General features: G+C 44.4%; 5 protein-coding genes across 5 annotated transcripts; 4 read left to right on the top strand and 1 right to left on the bottom strand.

The window, feature by feature from the left end:
* The first annotated feature begins 13,546 nt into the window (after positions 1–13,546).
* Positions 13,547–14,158, top strand: LOC134024849 (histone H1-like). Its single transcript, XM_062467567.1, has one exon. It carries the CDS (start codon positions 13,547–13,549, stop codon positions 14,156–14,158), a length of 612 nt encoding a protein of 203 aa, XP_062323551.1.
* A 2,920-nt stretch (positions 14,159–17,078) lies between these two features.
* On the top strand, positions 17,079–17,467 carry LOC134024860 (histone H2A-like). Its single transcript, XM_062467578.1, has one exon. The coding sequence runs from the start codon at positions 17,079–17,081 to the stop codon at positions 17,463–17,465; it is 387 nt and encodes a 128-aa protein (XP_062323562.1). The 3' UTR covers positions 17,466–17,467.
* Positions 17,468–18,790: 1,323 nt separating this feature from the next.
* LOC134024853 (histone H3) lies at positions 18,791–19,621 on the top strand. The gene has a single exon (XM_062467572.1). The coding sequence runs from the start codon at positions 18,810–18,812 to the stop codon at positions 19,218–19,220; it is 411 nt and encodes a 136-aa protein (XP_062323556.1). The 5' UTR covers positions 18,791–18,809; the 3' UTR covers positions 19,221–19,621.
* A 1,345-nt stretch (positions 19,622–20,966) lies between these two features.
* Positions 20,967–21,937, bottom strand: LOC134024725 (histone H2B-like). Its single transcript, XM_062467350.1, has one exon. The coding sequence runs from the start codon at positions 21,901–21,903 to the stop codon at positions 21,529–21,531; it is 375 nt and encodes a 124-aa protein (XP_062323334.1). The 5' UTR covers positions 21,904–21,937; the 3' UTR covers positions 20,967–21,528.
* Positions 21,938–23,846: 1,909 nt separating this feature from the next.
* LOC134024891 (histone H1-like) lies at positions 23,847–24,515 on the top strand. The gene has a single exon (XM_062467626.1). The coding sequence runs from the start codon at positions 23,847–23,849 to the stop codon at positions 24,444–24,446; it is 600 nt and encodes a 199-aa protein (XP_062323610.1). The 3' UTR covers positions 24,447–24,515.
* The last annotated feature ends 1,383 nt before the right edge of the window (positions 24,516–25,898 follow it).

Raw genomic sequence — 25,898 nt, 5'->3', positions numbered from 1 at the left:
TTTTGTCATCTAACCAATTTACCAAAAAGGTGCGTTGTCACATTTAAATGTGGAGAGTAATATTTAAAACTTATACTAACCTATACACTAATTGTAGTAGTACAAAATATATATACATATAATAGGGGCGTCAGGTGGCTGAGTGGTGAGGGAAGCGGGCTAGTAATTTGAAGGTTGTTAGTTCGATTCCCGGGCGTGCAAAAATGACGTTGTGTCCTTGGGCAAGGCACTTTACCCTACTTGCCTCGGGGGGAATGTCCCGGTACTTACTGTAAGTCGCTCTGGATAAGAGCATTTGCTAAATGACTAGATGTAATGTAATGTAAACGAGACAGAGTGGCTTGTGGGAACTTGCACCTTGTTACAACACATTATTGTTAAAAAAGTCACATTTCAGTTTTTATTAGATTTTTGTTGTGAAATAGACTTGTGTAGATTTTTTTCAGCAAGTTCTACACGTTTAAATCGTAATGATCCATGTCCTTGTTTCTCGTGCAAATGACCAATTGTGAATTTTGATCTTAAAAAATAACTAACGCTCAACATAACTATTTCGAGTGAGTTACTAGGAGTAGGCTACCTTGATTTGTTCAGGGTTCCATTTCACTCATATTGTCACGCACATTCCCCTGCTTAGGTTGCTGCCCCCGCGACCCGATGGACAAGCGGAAGATGATGGATGGATGGATGGATTTCACGCACATTCTGTCTTGTATTTTATAGTACTTCTATAAATAAGGAATGGACCAGAGACCAAGGCATAAGGTTGACCATTTACTAGGCATAACTTAAAGTCTGAACACTCGCGCATGTGCACTCATTACATAGCAAAACCTGCTCACCACATCTCCCCCTTTTAAACTGATACTTTTAGGATCTTTACAGAAAACTTAAATCATATGTTAATAAAGCGTAATGCTTATTTTACCCACAAGGCAGGGGACAGCTGGCACATTTAACATCTGTAAACATGAGCATAGGTAAACTAGTTAAATGAACCTCATATTTTCATATCTCATATCTCGACACACATTTCACAACACATATCTAGACATACATTCCACATCTCATGTTCCTTTTTTTGTTTTGTTTTTCTACATATGAACACAGTACATGACCTGAGAGGTAGGGTGGACTGCCTGATCCTCTCTGTTGTGGTATGGAGGTTATTCTGCTCCGTGTATACACACAACACTAAGCTACAAATTCAGTCTGTACACAGGCTTGACTTCTCTGCCAACCCTGGTGTGTAGGCCAGAGTGTGGCTGGCTTCCAGACGGTGAAGGAGCCACTCTCAAATGAGAACTGTTTCTTCGGAGACTGCCTGTTGAGGTTTGGATCACGTATGAACGTGGTGTCCCTGCTGAGCCAGAGACGACTCCTGTGTGTGGTACATTCCGTATCCCAAGTCTCTGACCTGGCTGGAGTGGTGGTGTCTCCCGTGCTCTGTGTCATCTGTTGTATCCTTCAGCCTGTTGTCTCCTCCTGGTCTTTCAACTCAAAAGGTCTCAAGTCTGGCCATGCTGTTTTGAGAGTGCTTGGACAGACCGGAAGGGGTGTCTGGATGTTGCGGCCCATCAGGAGCTCCGCTGGTGATACTCCATGGGCAAGAGGAGTTGCTCTGTACGCCATAAGCGCTTTGTGAGGGTCCTCACTCTTCTGCAACAAGGATATCAAAGTCTTTACTGCACGTTCAGCTTCCCCATTGCTTTGCGGGTAACGGGGGCTACTGGTAACATGTTAAAAGTTGTAATCCTTTTGCGGCAGCAAACTGCCGTCTGTTGTCTGTGACGAGTGTATCTGGCACCCCATGGCGGCTAAAGATGGCTTTTATTTTCTTAATCACAGCTGTTGCTGAAGTGCTTGTGAGATTGGCAACCTCAATGTAACGTGAGTAGTAATCAATGATTACTAAATACTGACCCTTCTTCCACTCAAACAAGTCAGCTGCCAGCCGTTCCCATGGGCGTGATGGCAAGGGTGTGGTCATCAGAGGTTCTGTGGCATTTTGACTCTCTTTAGCACAAATTTCACACTGACGTACCTTCTCTCTGATTTCATTTGTCAGCCCAGGCCACCACACTGCTTCATGGGCCCTGGCCATGCATTTCACCATGCCCTGGTGACCCTGGTGAATTTTGTCCAAAATGTCCTGTTGCATGCTTGCTGGAATCAGTATTCTCCTTCCTTTCATCAACAGGCCATCCACCATCAACAGGTCGTTTCTGTATCACCAAAAGGGCTTTAACCGTGGCGCAGAACTGTTTCTTTCCCACCCTGTGTGGACCAGGGAAGACAGCTGCTTACACACTGGATCTTCTTCTTGTGCTCTTCCTATTTGTAGCAATTTCTCAGGTGAGGCTGGGAGTTGCTGAATGACCTCATTGATTTGAGCTGTCACGTCATTCTGGAGCGCAAGGTCTTCCTCTGTTGCAGTACACAGGAGTGCAGCTCTTGATAGAGCGTCAGCTGTGATAAGATTTTTCCCTGGTACATGTAAAACGCATAAGTCTCAATCTGAAGCGCATAATACGAGGCGGGACGTCATCCAGCGGCCTTGAGCTTAGAAGACTGATTAATGGTTTGTGGTTGGTTCGCATCACAAAGTGTAGGCCCAGGAGGTAGGTCTGAAATCTCTCGCAAGCCCAGTTGACAGCAAGGGCATATCTGCGCTCTGTTTCAGTCATACTGCGAGATATGAAAGCCACTGGCCTCCAGTCTCCAGATTCTTGAAGATGAGACAAGACCCCGCCTAATCCATAAGAGGATGCATCTGCTGAAACCCTGGTCTGTGTCTCTGGACTGTACTGGGCAAGGACAGTAGATGAGCTGAGCTCGTCTTTCACCTTTTCAAAGGCATTCTTCTGCGCTGCTCCCCACATCCACATGTTGTCAGCTTTCAGGAGGTCTCTGATTGGCCCTGTGAGCTCTGCCAGGTTAGGGGAGAATTTTCCCACATAGCTGACCATCCCCATGAAGCGTTTTATGTCGGCCACATCTTTGGGTGGCGGCATCTCTCTAATCACCCTGATCTTCTCAGGATCTGCTCATATGCCCTCTGAACTGACAAAGTGTCAGTTCAGTCATTTGACCTGCTTCACTGCGAACTGACATTTGTAATTCAGAGTTAGGCCTCTCTGCTGCAGTCATTGCAATATTTTATGCACTCTGTCATCATGCTCTCTGGGCCACACCAGGATGTCATCTGCATGACACCCTCCAGGCCGTCAAGCATCTGTGTCAATCGCTTCTGAAAGTGTTCTGGTGCGGACGATATTCCAAAGGGAAGCCGATTAAAACAATAACGGCCTATCGGTGTGATGAAGGTGGTGAGTGGAGTTGAGTCCTTGTGCAAAGGCACCTGCCAAAAACCCGCAGTGGCATCCAGTTTGGAAAAAATCCTAGCTCCAGCCAGCTCCAGCCAGCTCCAGCCAGCTCCAGCCAGCTCCAGCCAGCTCCAGCCAGCTCCAGCCAGCTCCAGCCAGCTCCAGCCAGCTCCAGCCAGCTCCAGCCAGCTCCTGCCGATCTGTAATCTGTAGAGCTTCCAGACAACTGTGAGCAGCACAACTGTGAAGAACTGAAATTAACTCCCAAAATCCTGCTTCTTTATAGGCAGTTACTCCCAAGTCAGGCTTTAGCATATGCCAATCACTCCTAGGGTGATTAGGGGCAGATCTTTAGAGGTGATTATCACACATGTCTCCTTGACCCTGGCCCTGAAAGCTGAAACAATACAAGTGAATGGGTGAGGTTGTCACCTGCATAATCAGCCCTCAATCAGCTTTAGCATATTTTTATACATGACCAGACTCCCAAAATCGCTCATAAATTTAGTTCACACTATCTTAATTACATTGAAAATATTAAACTTTGAATCACCTCTGTGCTTATTCATGGCACTTGCCTGAACACGTTGATACCACAACTGAGACTGTACGATATGTATCATGAAATTCAGCACTGTTACAACGTTTGGATCCAAAAAGGGTTAACACCTTCAGTTTATCAGGATCAGTTTATCTTAAAATTATGATTCGAACGTGTGCTTACTCGTGAGACTTTCATGAAAACGTTGCTACCAGAACTGAGACTGTTTAAATTGAACCTCATAGGATATGTCTAAATATCTATTCAGATTAGATGTGTGACGTGAGGTTATCAGACATTTGTCCTTGGCCCTGCCCCTGAAACCAACAAACAAAAGCAGCCCCTAATGGCTAATTATAATACACAATGGCGGTTGATCATTTAATGGGGGTGGAGCGGCCTATAATTGAGCCTACATTGGGGAGTTCATTCACTTCTTATTTCTCCTGCTCAAGCACAGACTTTGACCTTCTGAAGAATATATTGAATCATGGCTCCACCAGAACCAAATAACCAGTGGCTTTTGTGCCCTCTCTGCCTGAAATCCCAGGTGAAACTGTCTTTTCATCTGCACCGAGTCTGTATGAAGAGATCAACTGACTCCATTCCTGCAGTGGTCCAGCAGGCAAAGATGAATGCTCAGGGGATTCTAAAGGATGGCATTTTTTTCAGTTACGACTTGGTTGAGAAAATGACAAAGGATCCTGATCCATGCAGCAGACTGATAGAGGAGCTTCAGTGTCGCAACATGGTGGTGACTGGTATCACCCCAAGGCTTTCCACCAGCACAGCCAGACAGCCACCTGATGTCGAAGCTTCTGAGACTGGCGAGCGTGAGCAGTGTACAGAGAGAGGTCCACATGACTGCTTGGCTCTGTTGAGGGCTGCCAAGAAGGATTTCTTAGCAGTTCTCACAAAGGTCAACAAAGGTGACGGCACAGACTCGGCTCCCACCGATTGCAGCTTTCTGGTGAATTATCTCCAGGCAGTGTTGATGTTGAAAAACCTCCAAAACCCATGCATCGTAGAGCGCATGACTGTGAGTATTCCCGTACTATTGTCATTTTCACTTTCAGCAAATTTGACCATACTAGTTTTTTGATGATCTTACTAATATAAGTGATATCCTTGTTTGGTGCAGGAGAAGGACTGGCTTGACAAACAGAAGCAATCAGGCTTCACAGTTATTAAAGTCAAACAGCACAGAACAGCAGCTAAACATGCTGCCATATTTGCCCTCTCAGCAGAGGAATCCTTGGTAAGTTTATCAAATTTTCGTGAAACTCACCATAACCTGTTCACAATAAAATGTATGTAAAGTTATTAACCTTCCTTCCTACTTTTCCTCTGCCAACAGTGGTTTGGCCTGTACTTTGCCCACGTGCGGCCACAACTCCTCACCTCTAAGAAGGTCAAAAGCAGTGAAAGAGAGGAATGCTTTTTCATCTCCACCACTGGGAATCCTATTCACAATGCCAGCAGAGATCTGAAACGGCTGCACGTCAAGTAAGCTCACCATCATTTTTCATTTCCACAGTATGTGCTCGATTTAGTAGCTGTCTCAGGTAAAAAAAAATTAATACATTTCGTATTAATATGTTTTTAAAACCTACGTTTTAGATACCACATTCAGCCAGTTGCCGTCCACGAAGCACGTCGGGCTTTTGGGATGTCCGCCAATAGTATGAGCTATGCCAAACAGTCTCTGGTGGCGGGATATCTCACCTGTTCAATTGCAACAGCTGATACAGTTGTGGAGGCCAGACAGCTGCTGGATGAGATTGCTGGTGACTCAAGGTAACAATATTTTATAATAATAAGAAGACTTTATTTATATAGCACATTTCATACAAGAATTGAAGCTCAATGTGCTTTACATAAAATCAATAAAAACAATAATACAAGTGTTAAAAGTAATACAAATAAAGAAAAAATAAGAATACATATATTTTTTTTAAATGTAACTCAACAATATACAAGCTGCAGTCTTTGTGGGAATCAAAACACATAAATCGCAATCTTTGCGGTATTTCGAATCCGTCTTAGACTTAAGCTGCCTTTGCAGTTTCCAAAACATATAACAAGCCAGACTAGCCGCAATCTATCTGCGGTCTCTCGAATCCGTTTTAGACTCGAGCTGCCTTTGCAGTTTCCAAAGATATAAATGTATATCTGTCAACACAGTTAATACAATCAACAATTTCTTTACACAGTCATACATTCATATATATTTTTGACAGACTGAATACTAATGTTATATTCTTCATCTAATTTTTTATTTTTATTATTTAGCTCTGAGTCTGCCCAGTCAGCATGCGATGCTGCCCACCAGACCATCACTGGTTCAAATAAGAAGATGTCTACCAAAAGAGCGTTGGACAGACTTCTTGAAATGCACCCGGTGACTCTGGATGAGGAGCCACCTGCTAAGACTCTGCGCACACAAATCTCACTCGAGTTGCAGCGGCCGCTCTATGACCATTGGCTGAAAGAGCAGAGGAAACTGCGTGCGCAGCATGTTGCCTGTGAGTATTTAAAGGATTTGACTATATTCAATAAAAGTAAAAATGGTATGCGTAAGATGTAAAGCAATTTTAGTCTCTCTTCTCAATTAATGAAATATTATCATTTTCCTTTGACAGCACAATTCTCCCGACGCCTCCCAGAACAAAGCAGAGTGAAAGACTTACTCAGAACAACACACTGGAAGAGAAACATCCCCAAGATTGATGCAATCCTCAAAGAGTGGAAAAAAGAGGGCAGAAGAGGGCAAAACAATACACCTGACCGCCAATGAAGAGGAGACTGGTTATATATTTTCTTTGTCAAGACAGGGCAGGAACTTTAAAAGAGGAAAAAAGAGGGCAGAAGAGGGCAAAACAATACACCTGACCGCCAGTGAAGAGGAGACTGGTTATATATTTTCTTTGTCAAGACAGGGCAGGAACTTTACATTGATGCACATTCTGAAGCTTGTGAATGCCACCCTGGACAGCAGACCTTTGGGCGGTTGATCAACCAGTCAAGGAGTAAACCGAACCTAAGTCCGAAGCATTTTTCTGTGGAAACAAATGGGAATGAAACGGATGTCATTCTTTTCCTCGCAAAAAACAACATTAGGTGTTGAACTTCTGTTTGATTACGGAGTTCAGAGGAATTCTTTTTGAAGGCGTGGAACTTCAGTGGCTCTAGACCATCTGAAATGTACATGTAACAAGTCATTTTTAACTAAGTTACAATAAAAAAAAACGAATACCGGGGCCATCTCCTTTGTTCTATTTCAGACCTCGGTGTGTTTGAGCATTTTTTTGACCCATGCGGGTAAAAGTTTTTTTTATCAGACCCATGCGGGGACGGTGGGCCGGCCCCTCGAGGTCTCGGCCGGCCCTAGACGCTTTGGTGACTCTAGATAACTTCGAGCCGATCGCACACCCTCCTTGGCAATGACGTCTCATTCGAATGTCTGCCCTATCAACTTTCGATGGTAGGGGAGACTGGGGACAATCGTAACACTTTTTGCATTTCTCTCAGTTTCTCAGAGACTATTTGGACTAGACCAACCAAATTTGTATATATTTAACTTGCATCGTTCTGCTAATTACCCATACCATTTAAAGATGATTACATATGACATATCGTTCACAGTATTTATTTGAATGTAAGAAGCCAGATGTTGCAACTGACCCCAACCCAGGGGACAGATGCAACAACAATCAGTTTCACAAATTAACTTTAGCTTTTTGTCTCAATGAGCATAGAATTCTGAAAATAATAACTGTTTTACTATAATATTATTGTATTATTTATTTATCATATTTATCAAATAACACTTATTGAGTTTTGTTTATGTGTAGAACATAGGCCTACATAGATTCAGTGTGCAGGTGTTACAGATGCTATAAACAGTTGCTATAAACACACTGTTTTGTGGTCTGTTTTGATATTGCTGCTTAGCTTGGGGAGGGTTGCAATAAGTTGTTGCAACCGTCCCCAAGCTAAGCAGCCATGACACAACATAATGTGCTAGCTAGCCACACTGACCTTGACACATGCTAACCATGTCACTTAGAAGTCAACAAAACAATCATTCAAACTAAGTAAGTTTTGATTAATTCATACAAAATGTCAGGACAGTATGACAAAAATTCACCTCATGAAAAAAATTACTTTCATACCTCCAAAACAAGTTTTGTCAATTAATGCAGCAGCAGATCTTGAATGTGTCTTATTTCTTCTTGGTAGGGGGAGGGATCTAACTGTGCATGTGCAGTATGAGTGTCATCACTCTAGCATGTTTCTTATAGGAGGAATAAGACTTGTTGCAACTGTCCCTTGTTGCGACTGTCCCCAGGCTCCCCTACTTTCTGTGCCTAACATTGGTGACCATGGGTAACGGGGAATCAGGGTTCGATTCCAGAGAGGGAGCCTGAGAAACGGCTACCACATACAAATTACCCACTCCCGACTTGGGGAGGTAGTGACGAAAAATAACAATACAGGACTCTTACAAGGCCCTGTAATTGGAATGAGTACACTTTAAATCATTTAAATAGGATCCTTTGGAGGGCAATTCTGGTGCCAGCAGCCGCGGTAATTCCAGCTCCAATAGCGTATCTTATAGTTGCTGCAGTTAAAAAGCTTGTAGTTGGATCTCGGGGTCGAGCTGGCGGTCCGCCGCGAGCAGTGGCGGAACCAGACTTTTATCAATGGGGTGGCCAAGGGGTGGCCAGGGCTACTTCAGGGAGTCAACAGACCAAGACTGAAAATGTGTGTGTAACCTTAGCCTGGCATCTAAGCAGTGTAAATTATTCATATGATTGCTGATGAGAAATAGAAATTCAAATTCACTTAAGCCTGAGTTCTTCAGTGTGGCCTAGTATGGTCCGCTAGGGTTACTTTAATCAAATTATACATTTACTATGAATAGACTGTGTCTCTATATCTGAATTGCAACTCATTTCTTTCTTACACACGCTGTACTGTACTCATAAACTGGAGAGACTTTGGTCACTCTGTTTTTATGAATATATAATCTGGGTCTATCCAGGTTAGAGGTTAGATCCTTTGATGAATCTTTTAAATTAAAACATAACTATTAGTGTATACTCACACAAAAAATGCCAAAGCCATCAAAACAAAACCACTCATGAATCAACAACCAACATTTTAAAGTGAGGCTTAATCGGAAAAAAAACTTTTGTGTAGGCTTTCATGTGTGGCCTACAAACACAAGACCTGGTGCCTGTGGCCTCGTGGAGGGAGCTGCTCTGAGGTGTTGGGGTGGTGCAAGGACTGGGGTCTATTTCCACCCGATCCTGTTTGATCAGATTTTTGAAGAAGTCTGCTATCTCACCCTTTCTTTTAATGTTTGAAGTGAACCCTAAGCAAAAATAACATGTAGGCCTACACATCCAATTACCCACATTTGAGTCCAATCTCAATCTTAAACATATCCCCATTATTATCTTCAAGCAACTACCAGCCTTTAAGTTATTAGATCATGGCTGGCCCTACTCTGAAATATGTATTTCAAACAGACATTATACAATAGCAAACAGGGTAGCTATCTGACTGCAGTGTTAATCTTTTGTAACGTTCATAGATTGATAAGGCATCTCATCAAGGAATCTTAGCAGTTAAAGTACAAAAATAGTGTAGCGACCCACACAGAAAGACGTGTGTTATATGATAGGCTGTTAGTTGGTTGTTTACCAGTAGTGTTCGCAGGGTCCGACATGCCAATCAACCTGCTGTCTGCCACCACGGGAATGCCCGGAATGTTCGGATGCCGGGCATCCTGGTGGTTGGCGAAGGGGCATGGAGGGGGTTTGTGCAGGGGGATGGAGCATTCGAAGTTAGGACCAGGTTTATCATCTGTTATTTCTGTTATGTCTGGGTTTCACAAGAGACGGTTGATATGCAGATATTCTGTATACACGAAACTTGTGTCTTAGGGAGGTCAAGAGGTCGCTCCGTGGGCCCCTAGAAGGACACATATAGATCTAGGGATGCACTCTGTGCAACCTCAGGAGAGCGAGGAAGCAGATAATGGTCTCCAAACTTAGTTATGACCGCATCACCTGTGTGCCATTTCCCCTGTGCATTATTCGTGGAATGTGTACTGTTAAAGGGCATGTTTTGGTGGTTACTATATCTGTACTGTCTAGCTCATGTATATAATGGCCATCTGAGAGACAGGTTTTTCACTCATGCCAACCACTCTGCCTGATGTGGTGACGTGATCCGAGCAGCTCGATCTAATAAACAAAGTGAACTCTTTTTCATTTGGGTGTCTTCCTTGGCCTATCTTCTGACAGTAAAAAGTCATATAACAATGGTCACTATTGTTTTGTGGTCTACCTTTCTTTTATTTAGCATGGGTTAGGGCCAAACAGCTGTACAAACGTTTGGCTTACTAGTAGCCTGTGTACCATGTGGTTAATAAATGTCAATTCGGGAACTTCATCTTATGCCTGGACGATTGTTCCTTTCTGACTTAGTCAGGTCATTACAATAGATTTCAAATGGCTAAATGATACTGTTTTTGTTGTTTTAAAAGTGTGCTATATAAATGAAAAAAATAAATAATAATTTGAATCAACAACACCACAGTATGACAACTGGTCGTATTGTAACTTTTCAGTACAACCATCTGGTACGCTGCTTCCACTGCCAAGGACAAGAGCAGGCTGCAGCGTATCATCCGCTCGGCAGAGAAGGTGATTGGTTGTATTTCACACAACAAAATGACAACAACGCCACTTGTAACGCGTGTAAAAAGTCTATTTCATCGAAGGGAGGAAATGCCACAAATATGAAGAAGCATTTGAACACACAGCATGGAATTAAGTTATTGGAATGTCATGTCTTCGATGCACGCAGCAACGCAGCTAACGTTCGCGCTTCATAAAGGTGAGCAAAACTCCTCAAAAGTGATCACAACCACTTGTCACTGTGTGAAGCAATTTGCCTTTATTGTGTGTAGTCGATCAAGTTATCTTCTGTCCCGTCGTTTGAAGCATACATTTTTGCTCCGACATTCGTCTTCCATTATTGATCACTTCACGTTAATTATCGGAGGGCGTGCGTTAGCAAACGTTCGTGTTGTCGTGTTAACCCAATATTAGCTAAACTGAGCGACACTGTCATATTATATGATTTGACCTTGGCTGAAAATTGAAGATTTTATAGCTAAGCTAGCGTAGCTATAACTGACATAGCTTAGCTATAGAATCTTCCATTTTCAGCCAAGGTCAAATAGAAGTGTAGAAGAAGAGCAACAACAACATGTAAATGTGTATGTATACATACTGTATATGGTGTGTAGCATTACAGAAAATGATATTAAAGAAAATGTATGTACATTAACCCGTTTGTGCTCTCGATTTTCGAAACGGTTTGATCGGTACAGCCAATCAAAATCTGCGGCAAAGCCGGCAAACAGGAAGTTGGGTCGTATCTCAGCAAATCTTTGATGGATTAAAAGCTACATTTACTCAGAACCCTGTTCTGAGAATGTCTAAAATGTTTTTTGTTCATTTTACCTGCTTTACCGGTTTGGCCACCTCATTGCTGCTTGCAGCTATATTTATTATTATTATTATTTAGTTTAATCTACATAGTGTTTTACGTAATGTGGACACATGTCGTTTGTAGATATATGCATAATAAACCCATTAAAAATACATACTTTTTAAAGAGGCAGAGGCAGAGGATTTGTTTGGATGACTGAGTTGGTTGCCATGACGTAGCGAGGGACTGCTAAACTGCGGAGCTTCTAGAGCCGATCCGCGGGTGCTGAGCTGGAGCAAAGCGGAAGGGATACACTAAGGCTGGACAGACTGGTCAGGAAGGCAGTGACTGTTGTGAAGATATAGGCAGCAGCACCCTACGTTCTACGTTTTCATCTTATCTACTCTGTACATGGCCTTGTTGTGTTGTGTTGTCTGTTTGTATTGTATCGTGTTGTCTGTATATTGTCTGTGGTTGTTGTTGGTATGAGAGCTGTGAGAGATACCTGAATTTCCCCACGGGATTAATAAAGTATCTATCTATCTATGTTATTAGCCTACAGCCTGTTCAGCAGACAACTGATCTTTGTATTCTTTTGACGTCATAAAGGCTAGTGGGGGCTTTGAAGGTGCGTAACAATGGATATCATTTTATGACACTTGGGAGTGAGAGACACATTGTAATGAACTAGGCCTACCAGTTTTAACTGTCACTTGGGGTTACACATTACAGTGTCATTTCAGTCACATTTCCGTTTTTATTTGATTTCTGTTCTGAAATAGACTTAAGTAGAATTTGTTCAGCAAATTCTACCATTTTAAATGTTCAAATCGTAAGGATCAATTTTCTTGTTTCTGGTGCAAATGACCAATTGTGAATTTTGATTTGATTACTAACGCTCAACATAACTATTTCGAGTGAGTTACTAGGAGTAGGCTACCATAGATTTGTGCAGGGGTCCATTTAACTCATATTGTTACGGCAGAGTATTGCTACCACACCAGAAAAAGAAAAACGGATCAGTATCACGTATAACGTGATGCAAACTTATCAAGTTATAAACAAACTTGTCACTGACGTATATTTTCACGCACAGTCGTGTATTTAATTCTTTCCGTCTAATTATTAAAAAGCAGTGACTCAAATAGGGTGTTGTCTTCATTCAGAAACCAAGTATTGAGACTTGTCTCTGCATTCAGAATAATGTCTTTAGTCTGAACGGTCATCGTGAACTTTAAACATTAGGCATGGTCTTTTAACACCATGTCGTGCTATGTCCGTGACAGATAACCATAGACTTAACTTGACATCATGTATTCACATTTATACACACTCTCTACTCCTTGCCATTTCATGAGGTGAAAACACTAAGGCTACAGGGCGATGTTTGGGTCTCGGGTCCAGGTCGCTGCATTTGGCGCCTTGAGAATGACACCACAACTGATAAACATAATGGCTGTATGGATTATCTCCTGCTCAACATGCGTCGCTATTGGTGGCTGTGAGTACACACCATGAGTAATGTTTTCAAAGAAATGTATTGGGTAAAAGTGCTGTATTTGGTGACCTGCCTGTCTGAAAATATAGGGCGAATAATTTGTGGAAGGGAGACGGAACCCAGCGAAGGCTCGGGACTTGAGATCTGTGTTTTACGCGATTCAGAAGACGCACATTAAAAACCTTTGGCACCGTAACTGGCTACCCCGAAGCTGCAAAGTCTATTGCCTGACATCTTGGCCCACTGTGCAACGTGTACTGGTCGGAAGAGAATGCACTTTTAAACACTTTAGAGGAAAAATGCCATCGGTAAACCCGTGCGCAAAGCTCAGTCTCGGAGTTCAACGCTGGTGTGTTGGGACAGTTGCAACAAAAAACACGAGCCTTCCGCTACTAGAACAACTTTATTATGAGCAATAAGAAGTTTACTTTCTAGCCACAGTTGTTTTTGGACAGTTTGTCTATTCCAGCTGCGATTTGTACACCGTTATACACCAGGAGAAAACACAAGTGGCACAGCTTGTCGATTGCAGACAGCGGTCGAGCTGACTAATTGAGTCTACACAGTTCTCATACCGCCTTTAAGGCCAGCCCCCAGCCCAGAGCCGAACACTACTCCCGAGCACAGAAGTCAGTTTAGTTTACTTGAGCGATCGGTTCAAAGACAGACATGGCAGAAGTCGCCCCAGCAGCACCCGCTCCGGCCAAGGCACCTAAGAAGAAGGCAGCAGCTAAGCCCAAGAAAGCGGGACCCAGCGTCAGTGAGCTGATTGTTAAGGCTGTGTCCGCCTCCAAGGAACGCAGCGGCGTGTCCCTGGCAGCGCTCAAGAAGGCTCTTTCTGCCGGTGGCTACGATGTAGAGAAGAACAACTCCCGCGTCAAGGTCGCCGTCAAGGGGCTGGTTACGAAGGGGACCTTGGTCCAGACCAAGGGAACCGGCGCCTCCGGGTCTTTTAAGATCAACAAGGCCGCTGAGACCAAGGCAAAGAATCCTGTCAAGAAAGCCGTCACTCCGAAGCCCAAGAAGGTTGTCGCCAAGAAGCCCGCTGCGGCCAAGAAGCCCAAGAAGGCTGTGGCGAAGAAGCCAGCAGCTGCCAAGAAGTCTCCCAAGAAGGCAAAGAAGCCCGTGGCAGCCAAGAAGGCTACCAAGAGCCCCAAAAAGGCCAAGAAGCCTGTGACACCCAAGAAGGTAGCAGCCAAGAGCCCCAAGAAGGCAGTCAAGGCAGCCAAACCCAAAGCGGCCAAACCCAAGGCAAAGAAGGCGACACCCAAGAAGAAGTAATATCTTGAATACAACTTCTACGTGGCAGTTGCTTTGCGCACTGTTACACAAGCACAAACAAAAGGCTCTTTTAAGAGCCACCAACTCTTTCCGTAAAAGCGCATCCATTTGTTAGTTTCCCTCCACAAATACTACGTGTGAGAAAATGCCCCATTTGGTCATGGGGATTATAATACTATGTCGTTGACATGGGCATCTCACCGGTAAAACAGGCCAGAGGTATTTGTTACATTGTGGGGAAATCTTCCCCTGCTCATAGACCGCTTTTCATGGTAGCAACTTAACAGAAACAAGGAAGTTTCTGAGTTCCATTTCGCGGAGCTCCGCCCCACAGGGCAGCTCAGCTCCAATTGGGTTAGGCAGCAAACGACTGAAGATCAAAATGTATCCGCATCTGTAACATCTCAGTCTGATTTTTTGGAAAGACTCAAGACTAAAAGACTTAAAGAACATTGCCAGAGCAACCCACTGGCATTTAGGTAATGGCCCAATGTGGTCGATATCAGTTCCCCCTCAGCCTCCTCTCCATCAACTTCAATAGCCTAATATAGCTTCTATCACATTATCAATTATAATCAGGGGGCTCCTCAATAATTCTAATCAAATACAAATTTGGTATGGTGGGTCCAGTGCAAAATATAGTATTTGATTTCACGCAACATAAAATTACTACAGGGGCTCTATAATTGTTCTATTTCGTGGAGCTCCGCCCCATAGGGGAGCTCTGCTCCTATTGGTTTACCCGCAGCCTAGTGCAGCTAATGACTGAAGATCAAAATGTATCCGCACCTGTCACTCACACAGGTGCCCTATATAAGGGGGTGACAGCTGTCACTCATCCTCCCCAAAAATTCAGCATGGGTTGCTCGAATTTAGTGGCTTGAAAAATAAAAGAATGTCTGAAATGAGCTTTTACATTCCACCGCTTCCGCGCAAGGCTCTTTTAAGGGCCCAATGCCGGTGCCGTTTCTTGGAAGCCGATGGAGACCACCACAAATTATTTTTCATGTGCTTGGGACCTCGGCATGCCAGGGACGGTTTGTTGAACTCTCCTGTCTGCTTGTCGTGCGCTGGCCTCTCCGTTTCGGAGAGGCGGCTGCGTCACGACTTCTTTAAGGTGGAGGAGCCCCTCGAAGATGTGGGCTCTGCTCTCCGAGGAGGAGAGTTCAGAAATTGAGGACCACCTCGAGGCGGCTATTGAGGTGCACGCGTCTGGGCGGTAACCTTCTGTGGAGGCTTTCTTCCCAAGCATGTTGCGTTCAACCCCCCCGCACTTCTCTGAGGTAGAGGGACGCGTGTTGACCTCGGCCTCAGAGGATGACGAAGAGCCGGCTCCCGCCCCTCCCGTCTCCTCTGCGCTGTCTCGCAGGGCAGACTTCCCGTCTGTCATCGCGAAGGCAGCCGAAATCATGGGCGTTCCCCTGCCGGCCTCTCCTCCTGTGGAGGAAGATGACCCGTGAGATGTCAGCCCTCATGCAAAACGCCTGAAGGCCTCAAAGCCCTTGTGCCCCACTATGCCGAGACTGGCAGACTATGTGCAGGGCTCATGGGAGGCGCCATTGGTGGATAACGCCCCAGTCAAGGCGCTCCTCCCGTTCACAAGGGTGAACGGGCTGGGTGAGGCAGCGAAGTCCGGTCCCCCACCCTTGGAACCGTCCCTCGTGGCTTACCTGGGGCCAGGGGCGAGCGCTTGGAAGACGGCGAGGAAGGCGACCCTGCCATCATCCCGGGACAAGCTTAATGCCTCTCTGGCAGACAAGGCGTATGTCTGGGGTGCGCAGGCAGCGGCTGCCTCTGGGAACGCCGCCCTTCTGACGGCGGCGGTCTCCAAACTCTCCACGGAGAGACCGGAGGGACTGTTGGCTGAGGAGACGTCGTGGGTTGCCAGGATGGCATCTGCCGCGCTCCACCTGAATCAGGGGGCAGCGATTTGCGCTGGCAGGGCGATGGGAAACAGCGTTGTGGTTCATCGCCACCTGTGGCTGTCGCTGACAGCCATGAGGGAGGCGGACAAGTCCGCCCTACTCAACGCTCCAGTGGCTAGCGAGGGCCTGTTTGGACCGGCTGTGGCGTCAGCCTCCGAACGCTTCTCGCGCCTGGAGGAGGAGAGGAAGCACCTGCTAGGGCATATGCCCCTGCAGAAGAAACCTAATGCTGCTCCCTTCTGTTTCCACAGGTGCCTCGCAAAGCAGGAGGAAACAAGCTCGCTGTCCAGTGGCACGAGCGGCCGCTGCGACGCAGGCTGCTCCTCCCGCGGCACCTGCGGCACCTGTTCCAAAAATATACGTTTTTACAATATAAAAATACAAAAAACACAAATATTACAAAAAATACAAATGGTATAAGATACATTTGTGATGCAGTGGAAAAAGCAATGTGTTTAAGGACATTTAGTCATAAAGGTCAGTGTGGGCCCTTGGTATGGTGGGTCCAGTGCAAAATATAGTATTTTATTTCACGCAACATAAAATCACTACATTGGCTTCATAATTGTTCTTTGGGGGGATGGGGGTCACCGCATACTAATATCACTGCACACCATAGCTAATACTAATAATATCGAGCAATAATAGCGACTACTTAAAGAAATTCTTAAAACACCCATAATTCATCACAGCAAACTAAGGCCTAAGCCATGTAGCCTACTGAGAAATGCTGGTTCTAATGACATTTAATGGAGACCATTTTAGCGAATGGTGCCCAAAATGAGGAGCGACGAAAAGGAACAAAGAGAAGGATGGGGACCAAATACCCCCCTCGCCGTTTGCGATGAAGCAAATGACTCCGCCTTCAGTTTTGCCGCTACCTCTGATTGGATTGAGACCGAACCGGCCTTGTGACCAATGGCTGCCTGTTACCGTGAAGTATAATAGCTGGGCTCCGACCTATGCTATTCACTGTAATCTTAAACGTCAACAAAATGAGCGGAAGAGGAAAAACTGGAGGCAAAGCCAGGGCCAAGGCAAAGACCAGGTCATCCCGCGCCGGACTTCAGTTTCCCGTGGGTCGTGTTCACAGACTTCTCCGTAAAGGAAATTACGCTCAGCGTGTGGGGGCTGGCGCGCCCGTCTACTTGGCCGCTGTGCTCGAGTATCTGACTGCTGAGATCCTTGAGTTGGCTGGCAACGCTGCCCGCGACAACAAGAAGACTCGCATCATTCCTCGTCACCTGCAGCTGGCTGTCCGCAACGACGAAGAGTTGAACAAACTCCTCGGTGGTGTCACCATCGCTCAGGGTGGAGTGTTGCCTAACATCCAGGCAGTACTTCTTCCCAAGAAGACCGAGAAGGCTGTCAAGTCCAAGTAATGTCCCCGTTTGATTTGTGATTGTTCACCCTCCCCAAAGGCTCTTTTAAGAGCCACCCATTTAACTCTAGAAAAGCGCATTGACCTTATTAACCATTTTCATTCAAGGATGAAATTATTTCACAGGTGGGTTATATTCACAGATGTAGTGAGCCAAAACGAAACTGAAAAACAGACCCTGTAGGCTCCCGCGGGAAGTAGCAGGGGCAATTTTTGACCTTATTATATTTAAGATTAAGACAACTTTCTTTGGATAGGGTATTTTATCGTATCAACGTTGTTAATGATCATACATGCACTCTGGTATAGCCTATTTGATAGGCGTCTATAGGAGCCTATTATGTCCCCCCCAACCCACAGCAGAATACGTTCCCACAGCCATGTAGCCTACATATCTGGATAGTCTCATTTCCGTAGTATACACTTAGCCTACATTGACGCTAGTAAAAAAAATATTTTTGGATTATAAATATAATTTTGTAATGCATAACTAAACCACTAAAGCAACCAAAGGATCTGACCCAATGCCATTGCGCGCAGCAGTTCAAAGGAAGACGAGGGCGGAGGCATGAAGTTTGAAATTTAGGCGGGCACGGCTTTGTAACATCCCCAAAGGCTCTTTTAAGAGCCATCCACATCACTCTTGCAAAGCGCAATATGTTCTTGAGGTTTTTCATGAGCCAGAAAGTTATACATTTGACATTGCACATAAGTTACTAATGTGTCACCTTCAATATCCCTTACGAGTATTACTTCCCTCATGAAAAGTAAAATGTGTCCTTATCAGGTGTAGCCTACGTACATAAGAGCGTTGCCCAATGGATTTCTGAAAACCATGTTAATACGCGCGGCATATGGCTCTATCTACTCCATAACGCTTTTCAAACAAGCACCAAGGGGCTGAGAGGATATCGTAGATTACAGGAATAAAGATGCTCATTTACAAATGAGAGAATCTATTTTAGATCTTCAGTGGAGGTGACTTAACTGTGGTAGAAGAAAAACAAGTTATAGGTATATATCTGCACGCTAATAAATACGCCCGAGTAAAAAAAAAAGCGCTAGTTATTTTGGAAATCGTGATTAAATATGACCTTTTGAAAGGGAAAATGGAAGTGGTTTGAAATCGATTCTGAATTTGGAAATAATAATAGCAAAGCAAGCTTCGGAGTGGGGCGGGGTCTTGTTTGAATTTTTGGCGGCCCTGACTACATCCAATGGTGGAGGAGAGGGAGGCTCCTGCCTGAGGCTGTCCAATCAATGCACGACGTGGTTGGAGATATAAACTTGTTCGCTTCCCCTTTATTGTATTCAGTTTCGTGTCGAAAAGAAGGAAACAAGCAACATGGCCAGAACCAAGCAGACCGCTCGTAAATCTACCGGTGGCAAAGCCCCGAGGAAGCAGCTTGCCACAAAGGCAGCCCGTAAGAGTGCGCCAGCCACCGGTGGCGTGAAGAAGCCCCATCGGTACAGGCCCGGCACCGTGGCTCTGAGAGAGATCCGTCGCTACCAGAAGTCGACTGAGCTGCTGATCCGCAAGCTCCCCTTCCAGCGTCTGGTCAGAGAAATCGCCCAGGACTTCAAGACTGACTTGCGGTTCCAGAGCTCCGCTGTGATGGCTCTGCAGGAGGCTAGCGAAGCCTACCTGGTCGGTCTCTTCGAGGACACCAACTTGTGCGCCATCCACGCCAAGAGGGTTACCATCATGCCCAAGGACATCCAACTGGCCCGCCGCATTCGCGGAGAGCGCGCCTAAATGTAGTTTGACTGCAACATCCCCAAAGGCTCTTTTAAGAGCCACCTCATTATCTCTATGAAAAGACCAGGCCTTCCGTTTCCTTGCATGCTTGTATCATGTGTAATACCATGATCATAACCATATGACACTGCTGGCAACAGTGAGTATGCCTGTCAAAGCAATGCGATTTGCATCGAATGCTCTAACAATCGATGACATTAAGCAGCTCAATTAGACTTTGCCCAGAACGACTGTTCCACTTTTCTAACGCACCATCTGTGAGAAACGATTACATATGCTAGGCCTGTATCGAATTTGGACTGTCCTTGCATGCTTGTAGTATGTAAAACGGCTGGCACCAGTGTTGTAGGCCTATCCACACAACGATTTGCAACAAATGGCAGCTCAATTTTATCTGGTCCAGAACCAATTCCTACAAAACAGAAATGGTGCAGTATGAATTGAATTTCCAATATGCTACTATTAAAGTCTCACAAATATCCACTCTTCTATCCCAAAATATCTAAAAACTTGTCCCCATTTCTTTTAAATGTCTCAAAATAAAAGCATTTTATTAAAGAATATATAGAAGATTGGCACACTGCCCTCGGGACTTCAGGTACTACCAACCTTGGTAGGCTAGCATATGTGGTCTATTTATTTCACTAACAAATGCATTATTTTAACCTTCATATTTTCATTTCACGGATTATGTTTAAAGGTAGTAGCTAGTTGATTTGAACTTACCATGAAACGTTACCTCATTCATGGTACATGGTCTGTGTTCAGCGTGGTGCACTCAATGATGAACATCATCACCACAGAGATGGACTTGTAGCCTTGACCTTTACCATAATTGTACATTATTTTCTTTCTGATCTCCTTGGACAACTCTCTCCTTTGCTTTCTCAGGTCCGTGTTCAGTGTGGTGCACTCAATGATATCAAATGGCACTGACTTTTTTCCTCCATTCAAATAGGCCGAATGACAGATTACATGATTGGAGACATGTCTTGTGTTATTCAAATGAAAGGAAGTAATTGGTTTGTAAAATCACTATTTTGTCTATATAATGATCTATTATCTTTTCTAAGGGGTATCAAGAAATGTGTCCGGGACATTTTATAATATCTTAGTTAGACTGAGCAATTATGAATCTCTTTTCACAGCTTCTTGATGATGATGATGCAATAGCTTGGAATGTCATCACTTTCAGGAGGAATGAAGCATTATTTCAAAGTACTATAAGGGTAACAACAAATTCGACCACGGCTATATACAGACAGACATCTTACATGGCAAAGTTACTGTGTCACAGAACACATCAGAATGAGTGAAACTGAATCACCAGTTCCCAGGTGGTCAGAAATGACAGTTCAAGAATATACTTAATTTGAATTAAGCATTTCCTAAAACATACACTAACACATCATATTTCAGAAGACACAACTTGTTCTTTCAGTTCAACATGTCCTTTATTTACAATGTGAAAACAAAACGTTATTATTTTCATGGATTGACCACGTTAAGCGTCCACATACATTTTCTGAAGCTTTTTTTTGCATATATTGGGGCAACCATTCAATTGTCTAAATAAAACCAGAACCAAAAAAAAGAGCTTGAATGAATGCGACTGACTCTCAAAACATCTTCAATATAAACATAATGGACATGATGGGTAGGCTGAGAAAAAAATGTTGGATCAATATTTTCTGTGAATGTGTGAACATTTTGTTGGCCTGTGCTGAATTAATCAAAGGAGGCTACAATACTCGTACTCCCTCAGAAAGTCAGGTGGGACAGTATAACCATATTGTATTTTTAAATAAATTATTCAGGTCACATTCCTGCAAAATAGAACTTAATTCGGAGTACTGGGTTGCAACAAAACATGAATGTGCATTCATTCATTCAATGTTAAACCCTTTATTTACATTTAGTCATTTTAGCAGACGCTCTTATCCAGAGCAACTTACAGTAAGTACATGTACATTCTCCCCAAGGGAAGCAGGGTTAAGTGCTTTGCCCAATGACACACTATAGTCTTGGAACATTTCTTGCAATACTGTTGCAACAATGTTATAGTAAAAACAGCAAAACGCAATGCATTTGTGCTGACCAGGAGCTAGGAAAGTAATGACTATTCCCAGGTCGCATGACAACGTTCATAACGTTAGTAAAGTACCCGTACCATCGCAAGTCGCCTGTAGTCTGTTAGAATCATAACCGTGACAGGCGCAAATGGAATTTGGCACATTTTCAAGGTAGTGTGGGTGGCTCTTAAAAGAGCCTTTGGGGTATCACAGGGCAGTCAAATGGCACCCGTTTACTTGGAGCTGGTGTACTTGGTCACCGCCTTGGTGCCCTCGGACACGGCGTGCTTAGCCAGTTCACCTGGGAGCAGCAGGCGGACGGCGGTCTGGATCTCCCTGGAGGTGATGGTCGAACGCTTGTTGTAGTGAGCCAAGCGAGAAGACTCTCCGGCGATACGTTCGAAAATGTCGTTGACAAAGGAATTCATGATTCCCATAGCCTTGGACGAGATGCCGGTATCGGGGTGGACCTGTTTCAGCACTTTGTACACGTAGATGGCATAGCTCTCCTTCCTGGACTTTCTGCGCTTCTTGCCTCCCTTCGCAGCAGTCTTGGAGACAGCTTTCTTGGAGCCCTTCTTAGGCGCTGACTTTGCTGGCTCAGGCATGTTAACGTCTCGTTTCTCTTCAGGAACTAATGAATTGCCAGGCAAGCGCTTCCCCGTATATATAGGGGGTTGGATGCAAAAATTGAGGCACGCCTCCCAGCTCTTTGAGGCGTTGACGTGGTGAAACGCGCGTGCGCCTGATTATCCGCCTCCTCTAGGCTACTTCCCTTCTACCGTTGGAGTTTGTTGGCATCTCTCCAGTATGGAGTTAGATTCGTTTCAAAATTCACAAACAAACGTAACACGATTCACAAATGTATTTCATGATTCACAAATAAATGTAACGCGATTCACAAATGTATTTCGTGATTCACAAATGTAACGCGATTCACAAATAAATGACCCCATTACATTTGTTTGCAACCTGACAAACACGAGTTACAAATCGGAGAACAGAGTTACAAATCGGATAACACGAGTTACAAATCCCTGCATTTGTGTGTGTGGATTTTTGGAACTTTCCTGACGCACTTAGATTCACCAATGCATTTTTTCTAAAAGATATTCTCTGCAGCCTCTCTTCCAATTTTACGACCGTTAAAATGCGTAAATTGTAGACCTACCAAATCTACTTAACATATATATATATATATATATATATATATATATATATATATATATAACGCAATTTATAAACGCAATTTTACGACACTTGGGAGTGAGCGACACATTGTAATGAACTAGGCCTACCAGTTTTTAACTGTCACTTGGGGTTACACATTACAGTGTCATTTCAGTCACATTTCAGTTTTTCTTAGAATTTTGTTCTGAAATAGACTTGTAAGACCAGCAAATTCTACACGTTGAACTGTTCCAATCGTCATGATCCATGTTCTTGTTTCTTGTGCAAATGACCAATTGTGAATTTTGATCTTAAAAAATAACTTACGCTCCACATAACTATTGAGTGAGTTACTAGGAGTAGGCTACCTCGATTTGTTCAGGGGTCCATTTCACACAAATTGTCACGCACATTACTGTATTTAATTATTTCCATCTAATTATTAAAAAGCAGTGACTCATATAGGGTGTTGTCTTCATTCAGAAACCAAGTATTGAGACTTGTCTCTGCATTCAGAATAATGTCTTTAGTCTGAACGGTCATCGTGAACTTTAAACATTAGGCATGGTCTTACTGTGTCGTACTATGTCCATGAAAGATAACCATAGACTTAACTTGACATCATGTATTCACATTTCTACATACTCTCTCTACTCTTTGCCATTTCATGAGGTGAAAACGCTAAGGCTACAGGGCGATGTTTGGGTCTATTGGTGGCTGTGAGTACACACCTTGAGTAATGTTTTCAAGGAAATGTATTGGGTAAAAGTGCTGTATTTGGTGACCTGCCTGTGAAAATATAGGGCGAATAATTTGGGGAAGGGAGACGGAACCCAGCGATGGCTCGGGACTTGAGATCTGTGTTTTACGCGATTCCGAAGACGCACATTAAAAACCTTTGGCACCATAACTGGCTACCCCGAATCTGCAAAGTCTATTGCCTGACATCTTGGCCCACTGTGCAACGTGTACTGGTCGGAAGAGAATGCACTTAACACTTTAGAGGAAAAATGCCATCGGTAAACCCGTGCGCAAAGCTCAGTCTCGGAGTTCAACGCTGGCGTGTTGGGACAGTTGCAACAAAAAACACGAGGCTTCTGGTACTACAACAACTTTATTATGAACAATAAGAAGTTTACTTTCTAGCCACAGCTGTTTTTGGACAGTTTGTCTATTCCAGCTGCGTTTTTTACACCGTTATACACGAGGAGAAAACACAAGTGGCACAGCTTGTCGATTGCAGACAGCGGTCGAGCTGACTAATTGAGTCTACACAGTTCTCATACCGCCTTTAAGGCCATCCCCCAGCCCAGAGCGGAACACTACTCCCGAGCACAGAAATCAGTTGAGTTTACTCGAGCGATCGGTTCAAACGACAGACATGGCAGAAGTCGCCCCAGCAGCACCCGCTCCGGCCAAGGCACCCAAGAAGAAGGCAGCTAAGCCCAAGAAAGCGGGACCCAGCGTCAGTGACCTGATTGTTAAGGCTGTGTCCGCCTCCAAGGAACGCAGCGGCGTGTCCCTGGCAGCGCTCAAGAAGGCTCTTTCTGCCGGTGGCTACGATGTAGAGAAGAACAACTCCCGCGTCAAGGTCGCCGTCAAGGGGCTGGTTACGAAGGGGACCTTGGTCCAGACCAAGGGAACCGGCGCCTCCGGGTCTTTTAAGATCAACAAGGCCGCTGAGACCAAGGCAAAGAATCCTGTCAAGAAAGCCGTCACTCCGAAGCCCAAGAAGGTTGTCGCCAAGAAGCCCGCTGCGGCCAAGAAGCCCAAGAAGGTTGTGGCGAAGAAGCCAGCAGCTGCCAAGAAGTCTCCCAAGAAGGCAAAGAAGCCCGTGGCAGCCAAGAAGGCTACCAAGAGCCCCAAAAAGGCCAAGAAGCCTGTGACGCCCAAGAAGGTAGCAGCCAAGAAGGCAGTCAAGGCAGCCAAACCCAAAGCGGCCAAATCAAAGGCAAAGAAGGCGACACCCAAGAAGAAGTAATTTTTTTTATACAACTTCGTGTGGCAACGTGGCAGTTGCTTTGCTCACTGTTACACACGCACAAACAAAAGGCTCTTTTAAGAGCCACCAACTCTTTCCGTAAACGGGCAACTCCATTTGTTTCCTTCATTAATACTAGTGTAAGGCACACTTTATTGCTTACTGTCAATGCCCCAATTGGGTAATTATCAATGCATGTAATTAACATGGGCATTTTTCACGTGTTACACAAGTTACATTGTAGGGGAACTGGTGGGGAGAGGTGCCTCGCTCATGCACCGCTTCTTATGTTAGCGCCCAAAAAGAAATAAGGCAGGTCGTGGGTTCCATGTAGTGGAGCTCCGCTCGATATGGCGGCTCAGCTCCTATTGGTTTACGCTGCAGCTTAGACAACCAATGACTGAAGATCTAAATGTATCCGCATCTGTCTCACCAAGCATGTAAGTCTGATAAAATTTCGGTAAGACTGAAGTGAAAGACTCAGATGAACATCACCAGAGCAAACCACTGACATAATGGTAATATAGTTTTGTGACAACAGAGATGGCCATATCTAGTTGAGTCTGATTGTCCCTCCAATCTTGACGCTTCATCTCCATTACGCCATAGGAGAGTATGATGGCTACCACAGACTGGTAAGACATCTGCCGTGAAGACCGCGGTATATCTTGAACACCTGAGACCCTTAACCCTTGTGCCCGCTTCGGCTCACATGACACGAACCATGGTTGTGTTGAGACAACTTTACCTAATACAAAAACAAATAAAAAGCTTCATCTTTTAAACTTCGCAATGTAGGAGGTCTGAGACAGCCCGACGGTTAACAGAAAATGCCTCACTTTTTTTTTTTTTTGTATGCGGTAAAGTTGTCGCAATACGACGGTGGGTCACAATCACTGATGGGTCAGAAGGACCCGAAGATAACAAAAGGGTTAAGAAAAATCAGTCTGCTCTGTCCTTTCCGATAGAGGCCCGAAGTGTCTGTCCCGTCAAGTTCTCTGTTTATGTGCACTCCTGTGAACCTGTACAGTATCACCATCTCTAGTTCCTCCCCCTGTATGGTAACAGCGGTTGGAGTGCTTCCTGCTTCCTACTCCATCAGAAGTCCACCACCAGTTCCCTGGTCTAGGTGATGTTGATCTCCTAGGAGGTGGTTCCCCCCAGACCATCTAATGAAGCTCATCTCTATACTTTCATTTATGAAAACTATAAACAATGGTCTGGTAGGCGCTGACCATAACTCAGTTACTCAAAGTTTCAAAGTTTGTATCTATGCAAACCGGAGATTTTGAGTGGGTGGCATTGCTGTCAATCAAGTTCTCAAGCAGATCCTTACAAGCTTCTGCAGACAGCCCTGAAGAGGTAGGGGCCAAACGCAGACCTCCTGAGAATTAATTGATGTTATATTCATTTCAGAATCCATTTTTTTAAAGATACAAAGGGCGATAGAAT

This window comes from Osmerus eperlanus, chromosome 8 (genome assembly GCF_963692335.1).
Source record: "Osmerus eperlanus chromosome 8, fOsmEpe2.1, whole genome shotgun sequence".
Lineage (NCBI taxonomy): Eukaryota > Metazoa > Chordata > Actinopteri > Osmeriformes > Osmeridae > Osmerus > Osmerus eperlanus.
The sequence above is the reverse complement of the archived record's forward strand: the minus strand, read 5'-3'. Positions and strand labels throughout refer to the sequence as shown.